The sequence below is a fragment of the Propithecus coquereli genome, unplaced genomic scaffold, assembly GCF_000956105.1.
Source record: "Propithecus coquereli isolate 6110/MARCELLA unplaced genomic scaffold, Pcoq_1.0 Scaffold156, whole genome shotgun sequence".
Lineage (NCBI taxonomy): Eukaryota > Metazoa > Chordata > Mammalia > Primates > Indriidae > Propithecus > Propithecus coquereli.
Window position 1 is genome coordinate 6,985,183 of NW_012140080.1, and position 22,849 is coordinate 7,008,031.

The window sequence follows — 22,849 nt, forward strand, 5'->3', positions numbered from 1 at the left end:
GCTTTTTTTCTGGTTTTAAGTTGAAAAAGAAGTTAATTACACACAAGGAACACTGACTATTGTAATAGGCAGCATCTTCAACCACAGTTTATTGTACCCACAGTGGGATGGTGGATGGTAAGGCCTTCACACTGACTTGCAGTTGAGGAATGTTTCTCCAGGGAGCAAAAGTCATTTACCCAGTGGACTGTGGTCTGTTGGGCTCACTGGACAGGTGGGCAGTGCAGAGCCAGCATCATACTAACAGCTAACACAGGTGCCAGGCCCTGTTCTAAGTGCTTTTACAAGGATTAACTCATGTAATGTTCACAACCTAATGATGGTAGATACTATGATTGTTATCCGTGTTTTATAGATGAGAAGACTGAAGACAGAGGAGTTAAGAAATGTCCCCATGTTCCCATAGCTAGGAGTAGGAGAGCCAGGATTTAAACCCAGGCAGCCAGGCCCCACCCAGGACATGGGTTCCAGACCAGGGTTAGGACCAAGGGGAGAAGAGTAAGGCACTCACTTTGGGTGCAGAATTTAAGGAGGTGCCAAAAAACTCAAATCAGCATAAATGACATTTAAAAAAAATCAAAATAAAAAAATCCATAATGAAAAAAAATATCAAAACTTTAAAAAATGATATGTACTTGCACGGCCCACTTGCCTTGCCTCACCCTGACCTCGGCTGTGCTCCAAACCTGCTCTCTGCTGCTCTCAGCATAGCGTGGCTCTTCAGAGTAAGGGATCAGAAATTACATGGAGCCCCCTGGAACCCCACTGTGCTGCCTACAAGCTGTGACCTCTGGCAGGCCACTCAGCGTCTGAGCGTCAGTCCGTTACAGAGTAGAGGGCAGGAATAACAGCACTTCCCCCAGGTCTGGTGCAGTATTCAGTGTGATAATGCCCAGGACACATTGGCACATATGGGTCCTGCCATGACCGCTGCCGTCTCTTGAGCTTCAAGGACTCAGGTGGTGATGTGTTCCGTGGTGACCCCTGCATCACCAGCACTAGCCCCATCATCACTCAGGCTGGCACACCCCCATCCTTTAGGGGGTCTGCCCTGAGGCACCTGGCAGCCTCCAGGGCCAGGCTGGAGGCAGAGGCTCAGGGCAGGCTGCTACCTGGGGTGCAGCCACCACAGTGGTGTCGGGGCTGAGAGGAGGGAGGTGCAGACTGGACGGAGCTCATTCCTCTTTCCCCTTCCCAGTTCGAAGTGGGCCCCTACGGATGCATCCTGCTCACTCTGTCTGCCATCCTGTCCAGGTCCGTGGAGCTGTGAGTATCTTCCTCCCTCAACTTCCCCAGGGCCAGGCTGGTCTGTCTTGTTCACTGCGACCTCCCCAGAGCCCAGGGCAGTGCTTGGCACATGGCAGGTGCTCAGTGAATGTTGTGGAAAGGATGAATGAAGCAGCAGAGTAGAGCAAATGAAAGTTGGCTGGTGGAGGAGAGAGAGAAGTCACATTCTATATATATACCTGTCCAGGGCTACTTTCCCTGTGATCTCTCTGTGTGTGCGGGGGACAACCTGAGAGGCACCCTCAAAGAGCTTGCATGGGACTCAGTATGTGCATACTGAAGCATTCCTGGAGACTCCCCTGGTGCATGTGTAGGGGACAGACAATTGAGGCTGAGACCCAGGAGATGACCAAGGGCTCAGGGCGGGGAGGACTTGCCGTAGACCGAGGCAGTCCTGCAGCTGCAAGGATGGGGCTGGCATTCAGGGCCTGCTCTGGAGAGGTGAGTCGGCAGGTGCCCAGGAGGCCTTGCAGGCAGGAGAGGTGGCAAGGCTGCTTGTCCTTATCTCCTCTGCTGCACCCCTGTGGGCAGGGTCCTGGCTTTGACCCTGCACCTCCTGTTCAAATGTGGTCCCCTAGGCCACCCTAGAGCTGGAGTTCCTCCATAAATCTCATTCCCTGGGAGCTTTTTAGGCCTCTTGTCTATATCTGTCACCTGGGCATTATGTCACCAGGGAGCATAACAGATGAATAAAGCATGAATAGTTGAGGAAAGTACAATTGATTGTCCCGTTCATGTCCAAGCAGAGGATAGAGCCCTGAGGGCATGGAGTAGGGTGAGGGGAGGAGTGCATCTCACTTTGGAGGTGCTTGGTGGGGAAGATTTGGGAACAACTTTCAGTATATGGTTCCTAGAAAAGGGAGACAGAATGAGTAGCTTTGTGGTGCCTAGGCGGGGGAGGCCCCAGCAGAAGGAGATGTTTACTCCCCCACCCCGGCCCGCCGCATCCCTGTTTCCAGGGGCCTGTGCTGTGGGTGGGAGGACAGCGGGGTATCTGCCGCCTCGTGCGCTGGCCTGCCTGCTGCTTGCTGCTACTGACCTTATTAAATGTGTGCGTGTACACAGTGCTTTCTAATGGCATTTTTCTTCTAATCCTGCCATAATGATATGATTTATTCCTGGCATGGGCTCACGTGCACGAAGACCATAAGCTGCACTGCCTTCTCCCAGGCCTGTGTTTGCTAGTCCTCAGACTGACAGGGTTGGGTGGTGTTCTCCGGGTCTCACTGAGGGGAAGCTGTGCTCTCAGGAGGGCCAGGAGTGGTGATGCCTGCCTCAGCTTCCCTTTCTATACAGGGGCCCTCCGGCTCTGGGGGCCTAGGACTCTGCTCAAGTATGTCTGCTCCAGTGGTCACTAGGGCAGCCTGGGAGCAGAGCACCCTGTTACACGCATGCTCCTGTGTGTAGCCCTCTCCCTCGGAAAGGAGGGCCTTTAGGGCCCCATGTCTGGGCCACTCTTCATGTCATACAGAGCTGGAGGACTAGGGCTGCTTCTGCTCCCCCACCCGCCCTAGCCAGCCAAGCCTGGCACCCGTGGGGCACTGGTGTGGGGAAGGCTGCCCCTCCGGATCTGTGCAGCCTCATGCTGATGGGCCTGAAGTCCCGGCCCTGCCAACACATGTGCACACACACATACACGGTTATGCACAGATACATACATAGACATACAGATATACATGGCCACATACACAGATGCACACACACGGACACATACATATACACAGACAGACACACATAGTCCAGCTGTTCCTCCAGAGCACCTGAGGCCCTTCCCTGGGTCCTGTAGGCAGAAGGTCTTGAGGACCCTGGGGCAGCTTGGAACAGCCTGGCCTCTACTTCCCAGAGGACCCGAATAGGGACCCGTGTGGTGTTGGAGACGGGCTGGCAGGGCATGAGTCAGGCTTTGTCCTACCGCTGTGGTCTCCCCTTTCCCTCTCCTAAGAAGACAATGGAGAGGAAATTCTCATAGGCCGTAGGAATGATAGCAGCCAGCATTTGTGATGCTTCCTTTATGCCCAAGCCTTCGCCTTAACATTTCACCCATGGAGCTCGCCGAGTCTCCACGGCAACCCTACTAGGCGGGTGCCGTTATGATCACTATTACCATCCCCGCTCTTCCCATGAGGAATCAAGGCTTGGGGGAGTGAGTAGTTTGCCCCAAGGTTATATAGCAGGTAAAACTGGTACCCCAGGCTCCACTCAGGCTCTCTGGCCCCAGAGCTGGCTCTTTTGGTTTGCTGTTTAAAAACTCGAACTTGTGAATAAGACAGACTTGGTTTTAGTTCTGACTGTATTCCTAAGCTGGAGTTTCCGCCTCTGTAAAATGGGAGTGATAATTCCCAACTCACAAGATGTAGCTGTGCTTAGTGCAGCTCCTGACAGGTGCAATCCTTGAATAGTGGCTGCTGCTAGTCCTAGCCCATTCCAGCCGTGCTCAGGTGCCTCTGTGCCCCTTCCTGCCTTTTCTTGCCCTCAGTCCTCGCTTGGTGCCCGGTGGTGGAGGCCATGTTGCCACCTCAGTAGACACAACCACAGGGATGTCCCTCGATTCCCAATGGGGCTTCTGTGGCGACATCCACCCTTGGCAGATGCTTCCTGACAGCCAGCGAGCTCCCTGAGCATGGAGTGCCGCTGCTGGGTGGGCCATGAGAAGGGCGGATGGGGCTCCACCCCCACCCCACCTGGGCGCCTGTAGTGCAGAGGTGTACGTGATTAGACACCCAACTCTCCAATTGGATCGAGTCTAAGAAAACTTGGTTCGACTGAGGGCTTCGGGTGAGGCACGGGGCAGGCCTCCTGGGGCCCCTCCCAGTGCATACTCCCTCCTGATTGCTGCTGTCCCACGGGGGCTGCGGAGATGTGGACATCTGAGTAGAGCTGATTCCTCCTCCCCTGAGGAGGAAAGACAGGAATGACAGGATGGGAATAGCCTGGGCAGTCGTGGTGCTGCCCAGATCCTGTGAGGCAGTCACACTGAAATTAATGCAAATACCACGTTGGCATCCCTGGCATTTGCGGGGGCTCCAGTGAAGAAGATGTCCTCTTGCCTTCCGAAGGGGATCCCCTGGAACCGCACAGTCCCCTCCGGTGTCAGTCACACTGCACTCAGTGGTGCTCCCCTCACCCCCAGCACCTCTGACTTCTGCTCTCTGGAGGGATGCCAGGCTCAGCTGAGGTTTGCTGTGATTCGCTGGGCAGTGATAACAGCCCTGGGACTGGGAAACCCACCTCCGCCTGCTTTCTCAGGGTTAGCAGCTGGAAAGGCCTTTATGGACATTTGGACATGCAGGTGCAAGTGTCACCCAGCTCAGGCACCATTAGGCCTGTCCAGGGAAGCCTAGTGGGGTGGCAAGTCTCAGGAAAGCATGTACTTATTGGCCACAACATAGCATCAGGAGACCTGGGTCCCGAACTCAGCTCAGCTGCCCGTAAGCTGTGTGGCTGACCCAACCTGTGCCGTAGGTTCTTTATCTAACAGAGGGGCTTGGGCCAGTGCTTTTTAAATTCTTTTTTGTAGGAAATGAAATCTGATTTTTTTTTTCCCCAAAGAAACTTTATTCCAAAGTTCACTGTGTAAAATAAAGCAGATGTAGCAGACCGACTTTGACTGGAGCAGCAGAGGTGGGAAGGGGGGACCCCTACTGCCCCTCCCCTGCCTCCCAATCTGGCACCCACACCTGCTCCCCAGCTATGGCCCCTGAGACCCCTCTTTGGAGCAGCCCCAGCTCTGCAAACACAGCTTGAAAACCTCAGCACCAGACGATCGCCAAGGGCCTTCCTGCTCTGGGGTTCAGATTCAGTTTTGCCAAAGAATCCTTTGATGCTGTTTCAGGGCGATCTGTTACTACTTTGGGCAGTTGAAAACATGTCCTGGTAGCCCGAAGATATAACAGAGTCTCTAAGATCAAATGTTCAGCTGGAGAGAAGCGGAGTCATGGGCTGGGAAAACCCACCCCAGTTCTTTACAACCACAGCGTGTGTACGTGTGCATTTGTGGTGGTATCGCAGTGGCATGTGTGTGGATGGGAGAGATCGGTGAGACTGTGTGGCTGGGTGCAAGGTGATGTGGGTGTTGGTGGTTGTGTTTGAGATTGTGCGAAGGATGACTTGTGTATGTGGGCGTGATGGTGACATGTGATAGGGCATGGTGGTCCCTGCTGGCAAGGGCTTTCTGACTCATGCCTGGGCATTGGAGGGCTTTCTCCTGCTGCCCAGAAGCTGCCCTCACACCAAAGTCAATGCCTTCTGTCTGTTGGCTCCTCCTACCCAGAGCAGAGGTAGGGTGGGGACGCCATGGACAGATGAAAACCCAGCTGGGTGCAGCTGACCACTGCCTGGCCACTTCACCCTCAGAGGCCCCAAGACCATCAAGAAACAGGCCTTTGAGGTTTGTTTACCCCAGGCTGTGTGCAAAGCCTTGTGAAGGTTTTATTTTTTCCCACTTGATTTCAAGCCGTTTATTTTCTTTTCTAAGATCTTGAGTTGCTTACAGTAAATCTCATGCAGCATTTCATGCTCGCCTAGCTCTGCTTCCCAAACCACATGGCTAGAACTTTCCCCAGGGAGCTCTCACAAGCCCCAAGGATGCTCAGGGTCCTGGGGTTGGGCCTACCGGTGAGCCAGGCCTGGGCAATACAGTGCACGGGCTGCTCCTGCCCCTTGGTGGAGCACAGGCTTGGCTGATGTGGTGGGAGAGACAGCTTGCAGAGGAAACCTCATGCAGTAGACCCTTGGCCTTTATCACAGCAACTTCAACTGCCCAAAGGCCATCTTGAAAATCCAGAAGAGGGAGTAGTTTGTCATTCACTGGAGTAATGTTTGAATGGCACAAGCCAGGTCCTGAGAAGAAGGGGATGACACTGGGCAGGATCCACCGTGGTGACTCTGTTGTTCTTTGTAACTCTCCCCAAGAGATTAAAAGCAATAGCAACAACAAAACAGTTTCTTTCTTTGTGAAAATAGCCCTGATACTAAAGCCTACCATGAGCATTGGCTGGAAAGGCAAGTGACAGAAGCTCACTTCCTAGCCAGTATAAGCAGAAACAAAGCTGCCTATCAGGAGTGGCTGGATCCAGGACCCCAGACTCTGTCTTCAGGACTTGGTGTCCCTCCTTCTGTCTCTTCACTCTTTGTTCTTCCAGCCCAGCTGTGTTCTCAGGAGGGCCCTCCAGCATGGTGGGCTCAAGGGAGCCCTCTCTCCAACAGCTCCTCAGCCTGCCAGGTGCTGGGTGCCTGCTCTGGCTTGGTCACCGTGACCAGGCCTGGGCTGCCCACATATGTGTGGACATGGGACATCCCCAGAAGGCAGTTACAGCGAATAGAGGCCCACCACCCTGGCTAGGAAAGGGATGGGCCAGAGTAGGGAAACAGAATTGTGGCATGTGTCAGAGAACAGAGGCGCGGATGTGGATTTGTGGGTGGGCAATAGAGAAAAGAGATCACCAAGCTTTCTGTTGTGGCACGTGTAGGCAGCGCTTACCCAGTGTGGGCCCAGCTGAGGGAAATCGGATGGGTAGGTGGTTAGTGGGGCGAGGACATGAGCAGGGGCTGTTCTTGTTGAGATCCGGGTTCTCGGTGGTTCCAGATGTGCAGTTCTGAATAGGAGGGGATCCATAGGATGCTTGTCTGCTTTCTTGGGACTCCAGTGAAACTCTTCCAGCCCAGAATAGTGAGGTGTGGACAGAACCACCCAGATCAGGAACCCCGGCCCCTGAGCCTCTACCTCCACACGGACAACCCTGGCTTTGTGGCTCCCTTGCCCTCTCGCCTGGACAGGTGGTTAGATCCCTGTTGTGCTAAGATCTTTTGACTATGCCTGGGAAACAGGAGAGGAACTTCCTCAGTAAACTCCAACTCAACTTTAACACTGATTCAGATTAGGGTAGAGGCCACACTAATAAAGCCTTTTAGCAAGAATGTCTAAAGAGACCAAGATGATGAGTGGAAGGTGTACCCAAAGGGCTGTGGGCACCTGTGCCATTGGAAATAGTGGAAACTCCACCCAGACTCCACTCCCTTCCACTGGTGTTTTCTCTCCCTGGTCCCTTCCCTGGCAGCCAGCTACCCCTCTGCCCCTAGGCCTCTCTACAGGTAACAGAGATCTGTCCTGTAGATCTCTGCCTGGCTTCCTGTGGGTACCCTGTGAGACACCCTGACCCTGAGGAAGGCCAAGTATGGGGGCTCAGCCAGAGGCAGAAGAGAGAGGGAGAGGGTCTTTGCTGCCACCCTGGGCCTTTGTGGTCTTGTGGCAGCCCAGGGGACAGGTTCACAGGCCTGGGGCAATCATCTCATTATAGTTGTGGGGACTTTGAGACGTGAAGAGTGAGTTAGTGGCACAGCTGACAGCATCGCCAAGTCTCCTGGCTCTCAGTGTAAGACCCTGTGCCTGTCTCGCATCCTTAGGCTGGGGAGGGAGTGACAGGTCTGCTTGGCTGTGTTTGCTGACTTGGAGAAGTGGGAAAATGAGGCCCCCAGATAGGTCCATACCAAACTGGGTGGCCATCTGCCCCATCCTCCGTCTGAGTTTGGCTGGCATGATCTAGGCTAAAGCAAGCCGACTCTGCCTGGGCCAGGTCCCCCAGCTGCTGAGATGGCATGTCACAGCCAGTGAGCTGTGAGTGCGGTCGTTCTGCCTGTGGACACTAAGTCTGTGGGCTGGATGGGGGGGGCCCACCTCCTCCAGCAGAGAAGGGGGGCTAGGCCCAGGACACACTGGGGTTGGTGGCAGAGGGAAAGGTCTCCTGACCCTTGGTTCCATGTGTGTCTCCTACCCCTACCCCCTGGTACACAGGGACCATACCTCCTGGGTCATGAAGGGCTCAGGTACCCAGATAAAGGGTACAGGCCTTCTTGGAAGAGTCTTCTGTGTCAGGCCAGCCTCGCTTCCACCTGCCTCTGCACACCTCCTGGGATCCAGATTCTGGAAGCTGATCCACCAGGGCCTTCCTCACACACAGCTTCACCTGGGATAGGTGTGGACAGGCTCATGTAATTTAGGGAGCACAATTGCTGTGCAGCTGCAGGGTCTAGAGCCCAGTTCTAGCCCTCAAAGTCAGTTTTTTGAGGCAGGCACACGAAAATCAGTTGGTGGCTGCCCTTAGGAAGAGGAGGAAGGAGGAGAGGAGTAGTGGGGCATTTCTGTCCTTGGGGCGAGGGAGGTTATGGAGGAGGTGACATTTGGCAGGGCTCCGAGGGATGGGCAGGAAGGGTTTTTGCAGGCAGCAAGAGCAAAGTGGGCAAAGGCCCCTGGGGTCTGGTTGGCAGGGAAGGTGCTGGCCATGGTGGGGGGAGATGGTGGGTGGCAAGGCAGAAGATGGCTTAGGAAGGTCTTTTCCCAGCCGCTGAGGGGCTGGGCTCCTGCTTTCTCTCCCTTCTTCCAGGCAGGTCCCCTCTTTCTCCATCCTGCAGAGCCTTCTGCCGGCTTCCCCTGCCTCCTGGGTCCCATCCTAGCCCCTTCCTTCCTGCCCGGAGAATGGAAACATCACCGATCCCTCTAGCCCATGGAACTCTGCAGTTTGCAAGGCCTTTTTATGGCCTAGTCCCTTATTGCAAGTGCCCTTTGAGATGGTTATTGGTACCCCCATGAGGGGATGACACACTGGAGGCTCAGAGATAGAGAGCAGTTTGCTGAAGGTCACACAGCATGGGTGGCAGAGGGGGCCCAACACCTGTTTGTTCTGACTCATTGTCCACTCCCTCTTGGCCTTCCTGGGAAAATAGTCCACCTTATCCAATCCTTTTCAGATACATGCTTCACAGCTATATTTTGACTCCTTGGCGGTCTCAGTTTATTCTGAGTTCTTGGCCATGATACAGATGGTTGAGATTGCGGGAATCGTGACCTCTAAGTCATTGTTTTTTGTTTTTTGTTATTATTGTTGTTATAGTAGGAAAAAGGAAGTGACATTTACTGAATGCCAAATGCTTTATATAGTTCATCTCATTCAGTTCCCACAGCAATCTTTACTAGAAGGCAGCATGCATCATCATATCTATATTGCAAGTGGGGAAACTGAGGCTCACAGAGGGAAATAACCTGTAAGCGGCACCACTTGGATTTGAACCCAGGACTTCCAGACTTTAGAGCCCAGGTTCTCTTAGATGTACCACAGCTACCCTTACACTATAGATCTGCTTAAAAGTCAATAGAAGTCCCACCAAAGGGCTATTATCTCTGAAGGTCGCTGCAGGTGGGTGGGGGACGTGCAGGTCACACTGCGTGTGAGGGTGCAGTCCCTGGGAGGGATGGCAGGAGCTGGCCCAGTGGGATGTGGCTTCTTCAGGTCCTGCTGCCCTTGCGGTCAGGTAGAGGAGGGGTGGCTGGTCAGGTCCTCCCAGGTGAATTGCCGCCTATTTTAGGCTTGATGTTTGAATAGCAGAGTCATGGACTAGACATACTTGTTCACATCCCAGGAGGTCCCTAGAGATTTCTTGCTCCAGTCCTCTGGTTTTATAAATGAGAACACAGGCTGAGAAAGAGGTAGGGACTTTACCAAGGTTACTCGCCAGTTAGGGGCTAAGTGGGCTTTGGTTTCAGGTGAATAGCTGTGATGTGTAGGCTGGGACCGTGTCTCTAGGCCACTTTGACTATTTTCCTTCTTACTCAGAAACTTCTGTGCCAGATTGATCTGGGGAGGCCTTTAGGTGAAGGGACAAGCTGCACTAGGGCTGATGGGAACTGGGGTGGGCCTCAGGGCTCCCCGGCCTGCCTGAAACTGGCTGGCCAGGCTGACCATCACATTTCAGGCCACGGCAGACACTGTGTGATGTTGGTGCTGGGGACACAGTCCTGGCCCTGCTGACTCAGTGTGATTACAAAACCACAGGTCCTTTCTCTTGGGGCCTTGGTTTCCCCGTCAGTAAAATGGAGGTGGTGGTCTTGTTCTCTTGGCCTCACAAGGCTTTCAGGATAAAGTTATGTTTGAAAGTGTCCAAGACTTTACAGATTCGAGGCTCATGCGTTGTCAGCCTGCTCAGTGGCAGAGCCCCTGGCCCTCTGAGATGTGTGACAAAGGGCAGGTGGAGAGAGGCAGCAGAGATCCAGGCCCAGCTTTAAGCCCTGAATCTGGGCCAATGTCGGTCACCAGCCCTTGGCCAGTTGTCTTGTCTCTGTGGGCATTCGTCTTCCCATCTGCAAAATGCTGAGCACTGCGAGCTTTCCCAGTCCTGATGTCACCTTTGTTCTGTTCCTTGGTATAGTGCAGCGTCTCAGGGACCTCTCGATGGTGGACAGAGTTGAGAAGTTTTGTCCTTGCTGGCATCCTGGGTAGAGCTCTCTGTTCCCCCTCTTTTGTCATTGTGTAACTCAGACACCCCAAGGCTGGGTTATCACCCTGGCCCTTTGCTCCCAGAATGCTGAGAAGGTCGGTGGCAGGGCAGTCAGAGCCAAGCGCCTCCTCATGAGTTTCCAGTCCCTGGTCAAGTCCACTCACGCTTCCTTTACTCTATGCTTCTTGGACTCTGAAATTCCGGCAAGTTCTGCTCCCCAGTGTGGACAGCTTCCGGGGCCACATTTCCTCTGGTCCTGAGCCTCGCTCCTGGCTCCTGTCATCCAGCTTGGTGCCCAGTTCCTAGGCTTTGCAGGATGCTCTGAGGCCCAGGGCTGTCCAGCCCCCAGGACATGGTTCCAGGAGGACGATGGAAGGGACAGCCCACCCATTATATTGCATGGTTCTAAGTCGGTCCTAGGGAAGGGAGAGTCATGGCTTGTGGCTCAGAAGCCCAGCATGGATAGGAACCCTAGAGCTCAGGGGCCCGTGCTCCTGGGATGCTGTGTGTCCTTGGAGACCCAGGGGTCTCCTGGAGGGGGCCACAGGGGCTGATGCAGGGGGAGAAAGATGGGAGAAGCCCCCACACTGCCTTCAACTAGAGCAGCTCTGCCCTATGTTTCATAGTGGGCTTCTGCATATCAGATTTCATGTGAAGAATGGGCTCTGAGTCTGAAAAATGTTGGAGGCTACTTGCATTAGTTTCTTAGGGGCTGCGATAACAAAGCACTACAGACAGGGCTCGGCCAACAGACACTTATTTCTCAGTTCTGGAGGCTCGAAGTCCAAGATCAAGGTGCCAACAGGGTTGTTGCCTTCTGAGGCCTCTCTCCTGGGCTTGCAGGTGGCTGCCTTTTTGCTGCATCCTCATATGGTCTTTCCGCTGTGAGCATGCATCCCTGGTGTCCCTTCGTGTCCAAGTTTCCTCTTCTTACAAGGACACCAGTCGGATTAGACTAGAGCCCACCCTAATGGCCTCATTTTAACTTAACCACCCCTTAAAAGGCTCTATTTGCAAACGCACATTCTGAGGTACTGAGGGTTAGGATTTCAACATGTGACCTTTGGGAGGACACAGTTCAGGCCATTACACCTCTCATCTTGTCCAAGACCCTTGTGTTCCAGAAGGAAAGACAGAGGCCCACCGAGGAGAGAGGTTTGCAGCCACACGGCAGGCTGCGGGTAGAACCTGGGTCTGGTGACAGCCCTGCCGTGTGAATTGCCTTCTCTGTGGGTAGAGCCGAGCTGTTGTTCCCCTGCTCAAGGACTCTTCACACTCCGTTCTCCAGGGAATTCCCCTAGAGGGAGGTCTGGGCATCTAGATTTGCCAAAGTTGTAAATCTCTTAAGCCATAAGCCGCTCCTTGGCGTCTCCTGAATGCCCTAATGTGAAATACAGATGTTCCTCCCTTTTAAGATCCCAGTGCACTTCTGAATTTCCCATCGTGTTTGCACCTAAGGATGCAATTACCATTTCCTCCCATTGTCCTTTCTGCTTATCCCTCTGCTCCCAGCTGACGCAGGCTCTCAAGCCCGCTGGGTGAACACGAGGCTGTGAGCTTATGAAGATCGTACTGCTTCTGAAAGCTTCAGGTGGCTCGGGGCCAGTGATGCTTATCGGTACCCTCAGGACTCCTTTGAGGTTATTTTCTTCTCTTCAGAAGATGCTTGTATATGCTGCGGAGAGTGTTTCCATCAATTCTTCTGCCTGAGCTCGCGCCAGCCGAGCGCTGTGCTGTGCCGTGAGTCACTCCCCGTTGGCTCCTTCTCAGGCCGGCTGGACTGTCTGTGGTGGGTGAGCCTCAAAGTCCCTTATCAGAGGACCCCAAGCCTTAGGGGTTCACTGTGGCCCCAATGATGCTAACCCCAGCCCGTCTTCTCCTTTGGACCATAAACCTTCCCCGTTTGGCCATGGTTTATTAAAAACCACAAGAAAGTTTTTCCTGCAAGTATCATAGAGCTTGAATTTCCTAACTTATTTTGGAAGGAGACAGGGACCAGGGCATGTGGTTTAGGTTTGTGGGCTTAAGTCAGATCTTAGATTTAAAGCATAAATCGAGACCATATTTCTCTTCTCTTTCACTAAAAGGAAAAATAAATGTTCTGATTGCTAAGTCCTTTGTGCTCCTGGGACACCTCTCTAAGTCCTACGCCTGGCCTCTCTCTTTACAGCGTGGATGAAGGAAGGCGGCCAGGTCCTGGGCACAGTGCTGGATGGGTGGCGTGCCCCCCAGGGCTGCGTGTACCCCCAGGGCATGTGACCTCCTGCCCCCATGTGTGCCCAGGGCATGTGCCCCCCAGGACCACATGTGTTCGATTCCCAGGACATGTACTGCCCCACAGCTGTGTGCCCCCTAGCGCCATGTGTGCCCCCAGGGTTGTGTGCAGCAGTGGAGGGGGCTCACCTCACCCCGCTGAAGCCCCCCTCTCTGAGCTTCTTTGCACGTCTATGAAATAGAGACAGTAACGCGTACTTTGCTGGCAGGTAGGGGACAGGAGGGTTGAAATTGTGTCCACTGTGCACGGTCAATAGAGAGTAGCTCCTTTACTGTCCATTCCTTACAGGGCTCTGTTTGCCAACAATGCTTTCGTCTCCCAGAGGAATTTACTTTGGGGTAGCTAAAAGGAAAACCTTAGCTAAAAGCTAAGAGTGGACTTTCCAGGATGGCAACAACCAGGAAGGAGGGTGTGAGACTCAGGAAGGACTTTGTGCCTCCTGGTGCTTATCACCTCACCTCTCCATGTGACAGGGCCCCTGCTGACTGGGACACCCTGAATTGTTCTGGTCCCCAGCACTGCCCTAGAAATCCATTCCCTTAAGTTTGAAGAATTTCTTCTGGCAAAGGATCTTTTCACCATGTGCCTTTTGAGGAACACCATTCCAAGGATGGAGCCACAGTGGTAACTTTGGGAGGGCATAGGCCTCAGAGACTGGCTGCCCGAGTCCCTGCCAGCCCCATCACCCATGAGCTGAGCACCCTTGGGCTAGGATGTCCCTTCTCTGAGCCTGGGTTTTCTCATGAGGTTTTGAGGAATAATGTGTGCACAGTGCCTGGAGCAAACGCTGTGCTCAGGTGGTGGCAGCTATTATTTTAGAATTCAAGGTGGCATTAGAGTCCATTTCTCCCATTTAACAGACTGGCAGACTCAGGCCCAGAGATAGAAGAGGATTCCCCAGTCTCCCTATCGGTAGCAACAGGTGGGATATGAATTCAGGACACTGGATTCCAAACCCAGGGGCTGTCAGCTGTGTCACACCCAGTCACTGTTCCCCAGTGTAGACAGAAGACTGGTGAAGCCAGAGAGTGCAGTGAGCTCTACTCAAGGAGGCCTGGGCCCCAGCCTCCATCCTTCTGGGTGGGAGTCTCCTCCAGGAGGGCGCAGACACACAGCATTCAGGTTCCCACCAAATCTGGAATCCTGGGCCTCAACCTGGACCCTGAGGGGAGCGCCGGGTCACCTGGTAAGGACTGCCCAGGTGGCCTTGTTGGGCAGAGGTGTACTAACACTGCTGCTGCTTGTGTTTTCCAGCGTTCGCCAGGACTTTGATGTTTCCACCAACCACCTGATTGGAGCACACGGGTACTGCACACAGGTCAGGGGGCACCATGGGGCCCAGGGGCAGCAGGTGGTTCTTCCCCTTCCACTGTTCCTCCCTCCTTTCTTAGCCGCTGCCAATACCCTCCAAGCAGCTTTTACGTGCCCACCTATGGTGGGCTCCACCAGCATGTCATGGAGACCTAGGAAGAGAACACAGTTTAGCTTTTGTTTCTGGAGAGCTTGCTACACACTGCTCACGTGCTCAGGGCTACAGGGATGCAAAAGAGGCTGATGCCGACCCAAGTGCTGCATAGCCCAGGATGCAGGGAGCGATGCCCCAGGCATGGGCTGGGGGACCCTGGGTCCACTTGATGAGATGGCAGCTCTGGCACCCTTTTTGTTTGCACAGGATGTTGTCTTTACAGCAGCCCTTCCCACTGCATCTTCACAAAGGGGCCCTCCAGTGGCTTCGTAGGGGCAGGGAAGACCCTGAGCACAGTTGCTTGTCATTGACCTTCCCAGTCACCCAGGTGACAAGGGAAGGGACCTGTTAAAGATGCTGTCTAGTGAGCATCAAAACTGAGAGCTAAATCCTACGCCTAGTCTCTCTTCATACCTTTCTCTCCCTATTATGGCCTCCCAGAGTGGCCATATAGGCCACAGGGAAATCTGACCCTCTGTGGATAGAGGGGCCAACATGTGTGGCATGGCTAGGCCGGACAGAGCTGCACAGTCTTCCAGGCTCAACTGAGGACCTAATTGTCCTGGGGGTCCTGGCTCATGACCTGGGCACCATGCAGGGGCAAGCTTGGGGCCCGTGGCTTGTCCAGAGCACCCATAGAGGAACTGTGGGGTTGGCTGCTACCTGTCTTCTTAGAAGAAGGCCTTGGGGGGAGTGGCTGCTCTTCTTGCTACCTGGGGTGACCTTGCTCTCACTCTGGGTGCCTGTGTGCTCTGTGGGGGCTTCCCCTTGTGGAGGGCAGACAGTGGTGCTGCCTAGGAGTAGGCAGTCAGGCAGGGTGCAGAGGATGCCAGACCAGGGCGTGGGCCTGGGTTCCAAGCCCTGTTCTGTCTTATCCACAGAATAAGCTAGGGCAGTCTTTCTGCCTTCCCTGAGCTTCAATTTCCTCATTTGTAGAGGAGGCATTTGGATGAAACCAGGGTTTCATAGTCTGTGATGTGCACATGAATCCCCTGGGGGTCTTGCTGAAGAGCAGGCTCAGATTCAGTGGGTCTGGGCTGGGGCCTGAGATTCTGAATTTCTAATAGGCTCCGCAGGGAGGACCGTACTGCTGGTCCATGGACCACACTTTGAGTAGCAAGGGACTAGATGGCTACTAAGCTTTGCCACTGTGTGGCTTTTGAGTCTAGGGGCAGGGAGAGCTCCTGTTACCCCTTCTCCTCCATCTCAAGCAGGCTTCCTGCTATGAGGAAGGTTTTCGACACACCTCAGATTCTGGAGCAGGGTTCTTTTTTCCCTCTAAAACCTGATGGGAAAACTCAAACCTGCCTGAAAAAATCTGCGTCTTTCTTAGCAGCCATTGCCCTGAGGTACAGTATCTTAGAGCAGACATTTCCTGCAAATTCTTTTCTCATTTCCTCTGCAAGGACACAATGAGGCCCCTTTAGTATCTCCCTCCAATAGGGGACCCTTTGTGGCCATCAGAAGAGGCCTCTTTTACTGTCACTGGGGCAGGGGTGTTTGTGTTAACAGAGGGATTTATTAACCCCGGATGTCGTTTTCACAATTCAGGGGAAAACACGTCTATAAACTCTACCCTTCAGAGTTTACACTTGGGGAAGTGCTGTTCTGGCCTTTCCTGCATGCCGTGGGAGAGATGCTTGCCTGCTTGCCTCACAGGCAATGCCAGCCCTGGCAGAAGGTGGGCAAGACAGAGGGACCTGCCTGCCCTAGTGCTGGGGCTGGGCTCGCTGGAATCCTTCCTAAGTGGGTCCTAAGAGGCCACCCTTCATCTTGAATCTGTGTCTGAGCAGATGGTACCATCAGGATACCAAGGTAGGGGGAGAAGGAGGCAACATCAGACAGGGAGCCAGAAGGTGTGGGTGGAAGTTCAGCTCTGGCATCAATTGGCTGTGGGGCTTGTGCAAATCCTTTCTTGCCCGTGAGCCTCGATTTCTCCATTTCTAACAGTAGGTGGGACCCTTGGGTGCCCTGCATAAGGAAGGGACCTTCTAGCCACAGTGGTCCACCCTGATGCAGGAGGTACAGGTTGAAGGTGACCTCCAGAAAAACAGTGCTCCACTTGCCACCGTCTATGGTTTCCAGGGTCAGCATGCTTGTTGGCTTGGCGGGTGTGCAGTGTGAGTCACAGGACCATCAAATATCTAATTCCCCACAGCAAGACAAAGAGACTGAGCTAGAACCCCGATTTGGGCTTCCTGCCTCCACCTCCCTGCTCTATTCTTCCTGGTCTCTGAAGTACCTTCCTCTACTCTCCCACTGCCTGTTAAAACTGTCACTAGTTAAGCCCGAATAAGGCCTGGAGTTTAGTTATTGGTGCTGTACCAGTTGGTCAGTTTCCTGGCTGAGATAATGTGCTGTGGTTATGTAAGATGTTATCGTTGGGGGAAGCTGGGTGAAGGGTACACAGGAACTCTCTGTACTATTTTTATAACTTCTTTTGAATCTAAAGTTATTTCAAAATAAAAAAGTTTATTTAAAAAATACTATCCTTCAAGACCCACCCAAATGTCACTTCTCCACAAAGCGTCCCTGACTTGATCATGTGGTCTCGCATCCATCTGGGCCCCAGAGTGCTTTGTGCACCCGTTTTTGTAGCCCTGGTCACATGCTGCATTGTGCTTCAACGTGCAGGCACATACCTGACCCCAGTCTAGACCCAAATGCCCTAGGTCAGGAGCCTTGTCTCACCCTCCCACCAGCCCCCCGACAACCCAGGGCATAGGACAGAGTCCTGTGTACAGTAGGTACCCACTGAATGCTTGTGGCATAAAGATGGATGGGGGCCTGGAGTCACTATAATGAGAAAAGTTGGCAACTTTCCACCAGGGCTTCTGGGAAAATTAAAGTAACAACCTCCTCTGATCTGGGGCTCTCTCCCTCTTTGCTTTCCTTCCTTCTCCTTTCTTTTTTCTTGTTCCCAGTCTCCCTTCCACACTTGCAGTAGCTGATGCAGTGACTTGACAAGCCTTTCTTCTTTTTCTCACCTACAGGAACTTGTCAATCTGCTCCTGACCGGAAGAGCCGTTTCCAATGTTTTCAACGATGTGGTTGAGCTGGATTCCGGGGACGGGAACATCACACTTCTCAGAGGCATTGCTGCACGCAGCGATATTGGCTTCTTATCTCTCTTTGAGCACTACAACGTGTGCCAGGTACACAGATGCTCATGTTCTCTGCAAACAGAGGAGCCTGGCTCCCTGGGACCAGTGAGGAGGGAAATGGGGAGGAAAGCTGGACTCCAGTTCCCAGAGCTGGATGGAATTTGGGTCCAGTCTGAATCACAAAGAGTTTGAGAATAAGTACAGCTTCCCTGCTATCAAACACAGGCACATAATTCAGACCCAAAGCCAGCCAATACCATGTTCTGGGTAAGATTGTTTATGAAGGACTTTTAGGGATTTATAGTGTGATTGTGGGTCATAGTAGCTGCAGTTGGGGTGTGTGTGTGTGTGTGTGTGTGTGTGTGTGTGTGTATGTGTGTGTGTTGGGGTGGGGGTTCTTCCTAAGTGACAGGAGCTTGAGGTCTTAGGCCTTATATTAGTTTCCTAGGACTGCCACAGCAAAGCACCACAAACTGGGTGGCTTGAAACAACAGAAACTTAGAAGCTGGAAGTTCAAGAAGGTCAAGGTGTCCGCAGGGCCATGGTCTCTCTGAAGCTCATAGGGTGAATCCTTCCCTGCCTCTTCAGCATTTGGTATCTTCTGGCAGTCCTTGGTGTTCCTTGGCTTATACATGCATCATTCCAGTCTCTGCCTCCACCTGTCACACCTGACCTTTTCTCCCTGTGTCTTTTCTTATAAGGACCTTAGTCATATTAGATTAAGGGCCCACTCTACTCCAGTATAACCTCATCTTTTTTTTTTCTTTTTTTTTTTTTTGAGACAGAGTCTCACTCTCTTGTTCTGGGTAGAGTGCAGTGGTGTCATCATAGGTTACTACAACCTCAAACTCCTGGGCTCAAGCAATCCTCCTGCCTCAGCCTCCTGAGTAGCTGGGACTCCATGTGCATGCCACCACACCCAGCTATTTTTATTTTTTTTTTTGGTAGAGACAGGGTCTTGCTCTTGCTCAGGCTGGTCTCGAACTCCTGAGCTCAAGCGATCCTCCTGCCTCGGCCTCCCAGAGTGCTAGGATTACAGGTGTGAGCCACTGTGCTCAGCCTACCTCATCTTAGCTATATCTTTAACAACCCTATATCCAAATAAGGTCCCATTCTGAGGCACTGGGGCTAGGATAATGTATCTTTTGGGGGTGCAATTCTACCCCTAGAGGCCTCACTAGGCCTATTTGCTGGGGTATGGTCTCTGCATCCTCTCTCACTGCAGCTGGGGTCTCAGGAAGGGCCAGGCCCCCAGCTGAAACTGGACAGGGCAAGGTTACTGCGCCTTTGGGGAGTGTGAGCAAGGGTTGAGCAGATCTGGGCAGAAGAGCACTGGACCCTGCCTTCTCCCTCCAGCTGCCATAGAACCTTCTCTTAGCCTGGATTTTCATGGCTTTTGAGAGTCCATTGTTCTGTGGTCGATTATATAGAAAGGGTAGTCCTGAGGGGTAGCAGGAGCTCTTTATGTGGTGGCTACAAAGATTATTGGAGGGTCTGGACAAGGTCTATTCTTCATGTATCTCCAGAACCAGGATGCAGAGACTGACCTAACGGGGGCAATGAATAGCGCTAGGCAAATGGATTTGCAGGGTGGGAGAGGACTGGGGTTTTAAGCCAGGGTTCAGTTTCATCCGCCCTTCCCATGTGACCACATATTCAGGTGTGCTGTCCCTTGCTAATGAACCATGTGGTATGGCCCCATCCCCAGAGCAGGTGATACCCCCCAGTGCACAGAAAGCAGACTTGTAGGTTCCAAAGACTTGGGGAAAAAAGAATGAGAGCAGCTCCTTCCCGACTGTGCTGGTGTCAGGAGGGAGCCCAGGAATGAGGCTGGTGAGAAGCACCAGGGCTCTCGAGCATCAGACCCTGGGTGTTCTCTGCAAGTATTCAGCCTGAAATTCCATGAGCTGGGAGAGGTAACCTTGGCCAGGCTCATGGAATTCCCAGGCTCACCGGGAGCCCTGGTTTCATTCTTGTGTCAAGGGCGTTGGTCAAAAAGTAAACCATTTCCCCTTGGTCTGTGGAGTGTAATTGATGGGAGATCAGTCAGGGTCATTCTTCACTTGGAATAAAAGGACTGTTGAAGAAATTCAGGTCCTACAATGATCTCCTCCTCCCCGTGCACTTCTTGGGTCCACATAGACCCTATTTGCTGTTCTATGCTTGGCCGAGGACTGAGAGATTTTTCTCCGTGCTGTGAGAGGATACTTTCCTCCTCTGCCCTGCAACTTGCAAGCTTGCTAAGGAAGGAGCCCCAGCCTCTTTCCTGCTCCGTGAGCTCACTGAGGGCTGGGCTTCAGCTTCCACCTTCCCCTGAGGGCTCAGGCAGGGCCTGGCAGCTCAGACCAAGCTTTCCCCTCCTTTAATACTACCTGCTGTCCCTCTGTCCCTGAGCCCCTTGAGCCCTGCACAATTAGCCACATTGAACATAGAAGGAGTCCAGGGGGGTTCAGTGCCAAGCCCAGACCAGGACTCAAAGCCAGGGCCCTCCGCTGGGCAGCACAGACATGGCCACGGGGAAGATCTGGCACATGGAACAGCGTGGACCACAACATCCACAGCAGGGCTGTACACTCATGTGGGAGGTGAAAGGAGCCCCTTGCTCACAGCCTGTCTCTGTAGCCTATGGCTAGGACCTGGGGTTCTGGAGCCCTCACTGAGTCTGTTGAGGGGAGGAGGCCCAACCCATAAGTGAGCTTCCCAGATGACCCACACTCAGGGAGTGCCTAGGGGAAACAGAGGAAACTCTTGGGCTGGAGAAACTCACCCTCTGCCGTAAGTCACTGGCCTCATGCCCTAGCCTAGCTGTGTGCTATGGGACCTCTGTGGGCTATTCATCACCCCACCAGGCTGGTCTTGCCCTTCTTACTTCCACCCCACTCCCTCCGTCCCACAGCGAGGCTCACCAGTATGGGTTGGACTGCATTGCATATTGCAGTTGGAAGGCCATGCCCCTCTAGGCTCATGGGTGTGCGGGATGCTGACCAGGCCAGGAAGGATGGGGTAGGGCCAGGAGTTTAACCTCAGCACTTCTCCCATGACCTTCAGGGCATGTTCATTGCTGTTTTCATGAAGGGACCCCAAGGGAAACACCTTGGCAGGGAGGGTTCTGAAAGCTCCATCCTCCTCCTGTCTTCCCAAGCTCAGTGAACAGCACCATGCATTCTGTTACTCAAACCAGGAGCACAGCCACTCCACCAGGGGGCCATTTGCTACCCCCCAGGTTGTTTCTCAAGTCTGACCCCTTTTACCCTGGTCCAAACCACTAGCATCACTAGTCTGAACACCTGTGACAGTCCAGTGGATTTCACCTTCTGCCCGCACCCCTTTCCATCCTGTCCCTTTACTGAAGCCAGCATGATCTTCAAAAACCTGGATCCAATCATATCATTCCTTTGTTCAGTACCCTTCAGTGGTTTTCCAATCCTCTGAGGCTATTGTGAGCTGAATTGTGTCTTCCTAAAATTCATATATTGAAGTCCCAACACATGAATTTTTTTTTTTTTTTTTTTTTGAGATAGAGTCTCACTGTGTTGCCCGGGCTAGAGTGCCGTGGCATCATCCTAGCTCACAGCAACCTCAAACTCCTGGGCTCAAGCGATCCTCCTGCCTCTGCCTCCTGAGTAGCTGGGACTACAGGCATGCGCCACCATGCCCGGCTAATTTTTTCTATATATTTTTAGTTGTCCGATTAATTTCTTTCTAATTTTAGTAGAGACGGGGTCTCTCTCTTGCTCAGGCTGATTTCGAACTCCTGAGCTCAAACAATCCGCCCACCTCGGCCTCCCAGAGTGCTAGGATTACAGGCGTGAGCCACCGCGCCCGGCCCCGAACACATGAATTTTTTGTAGTCCTATCTCAAAATGTAACTGTATTTGGAGGAAGGGTCTTTAAGGAGAGGATTAAGGTAAGATGAGGTCACTAGGGTGGGACCTAATCCAGTATGACTGCTATCATTATCGTAAGAGGAGATTAGGACACAGACACACACAGGGAAGACCAACTTGAAGACACAGGGAACAGGCGGCCATCTACATGCCAAGGGGAGAGGCCTTAAGAAACAAGCCTGACAGCACCTTGATCTCAGACTTCTAGCCTCCAGGATGGTGAGGAAATTAATTTCTGTTATGTAAGCCACCTAGTTCGTGGTATTTGTTATGGCAGCCCAAGCAACACAGAGACCAGAATCCCAAACTTCCATGACCTACAAGGCCCTACCAGACCTGTGCCCACTTCCTCTCTCCTGCCAGCACACCACACTCTTTCCCTCTGGCTCCGCGCTTTGCCACACTTTCCTCCTCTCGGCTTCTTTCCCACCTCTGGCCTTTGCACGTGCAGTATCCTCCGCCTGCCCAGCTTTTGCCTCTCGTCAAGTTTTGCATTAAATGTTATCAACACTTCTTAAAAGGAGGCCTTTCCTGTCCTCGTCACCGTATTGAAGTAGGTGTCTCTTCTCGTGGTCCCTCCCCACCTTGTCCTTCTCCATCAGATTATCTTCATTCTTTATTCCATGGACCTCTTCTTGGTTCTAAGCATCATGTTTTATCACTTTTAAGATACAGACTTTCCTCACATTTGAACATTTCTGAAATTTTGATGTATTCTTACAGTCGGTGGTATGTCACTTTTGTCAGCTTTATTTCTTAGTGTTACAAAAAATAATGGCAAATCTAATGGAATCTTAGATGTGACTAGGTGCAATGCAAATGTATTTGTGGGATTATTTGATTACTCTCTGTCGTCCGCATTCATCTGGTAAACTCCATAAGGACAAGACTGTTCTTGTTTCCTTCAGTGCTGTGTCCCCATTGCTTAGAATGGTGCTAGGGACAAAAGGCACAAATCATGTTGAATGAGTGTTGTCTTTAGAAACAACACACCATAACTCTGCCTGCCATTAAATGTTGACCCTTTTATTTTTAATTAATTGATTAATATATTTTTTGAGACAAAGTGTCACTCTGTTGCCTGGGCTAGAGTGCAATAGTGTCATCATAGTTCACTGCAACCTCAAATTCCTGGGCTCAAGTGAGCCGCCCAAGTAGCTAGGACTATAGGTGTGTGCCACCATGCCCAGCTAATTTTTCTATTTTTTGTAGAGATGGGGTCTCGCTCTTGCTCAGGCTGGTCTCGAACTCCTGCCCTCAAGTGATTCTCCTGCCTCGGCCTCCCAGAGTGTTAGGATTACAGGCATAAGGCAGCACACCTGGCCTGACCCTTTTTTTTTTCTTTCAGTATATTACAGGGGTACAAATATTTAGGATACATATATTGCCTTTACCCTACCGAGTCAGCTTCAAGCATGTCCATCCCCCAGATGGTGCACACTGCACTCATTAGGTGTGAATATACCCATCACCTCCTCCCCCTCCCCACCTGCTTGACACCCAATGAATGTTACTACTATATGGGCACATAAGTGTTGATCAGTTAATACCAATTTGATGGTGA

General features: G+C 52.5%; 1 protein-coding gene across 1 annotated transcript in view; it reads left to right on the forward strand.

Moving 5' to 3' along the window:
• The window catches only part of FAM188B (family with sequence similarity 188, member B), a 110,624-nt gene that overhangs the window by 74,217 nt on the left and 13,558 nt on the right, over nt 1–22,849 (forward strand). The window contains exons 13-15 of the mRNA XM_012640718.1: nt 1,199–1,266; nt 14,084–14,147; nt 17,288–17,449. Coding sequence (XP_012496172.1) covers nt 1,199–1,266; nt 14,084–14,147; nt 17,288–17,449 — 294 coding nt within the window. The remainder of the gene's footprint in view (nt 1–1,198; nt 1,267–14,083; nt 14,148–17,287; nt 17,450–22,849) is intronic.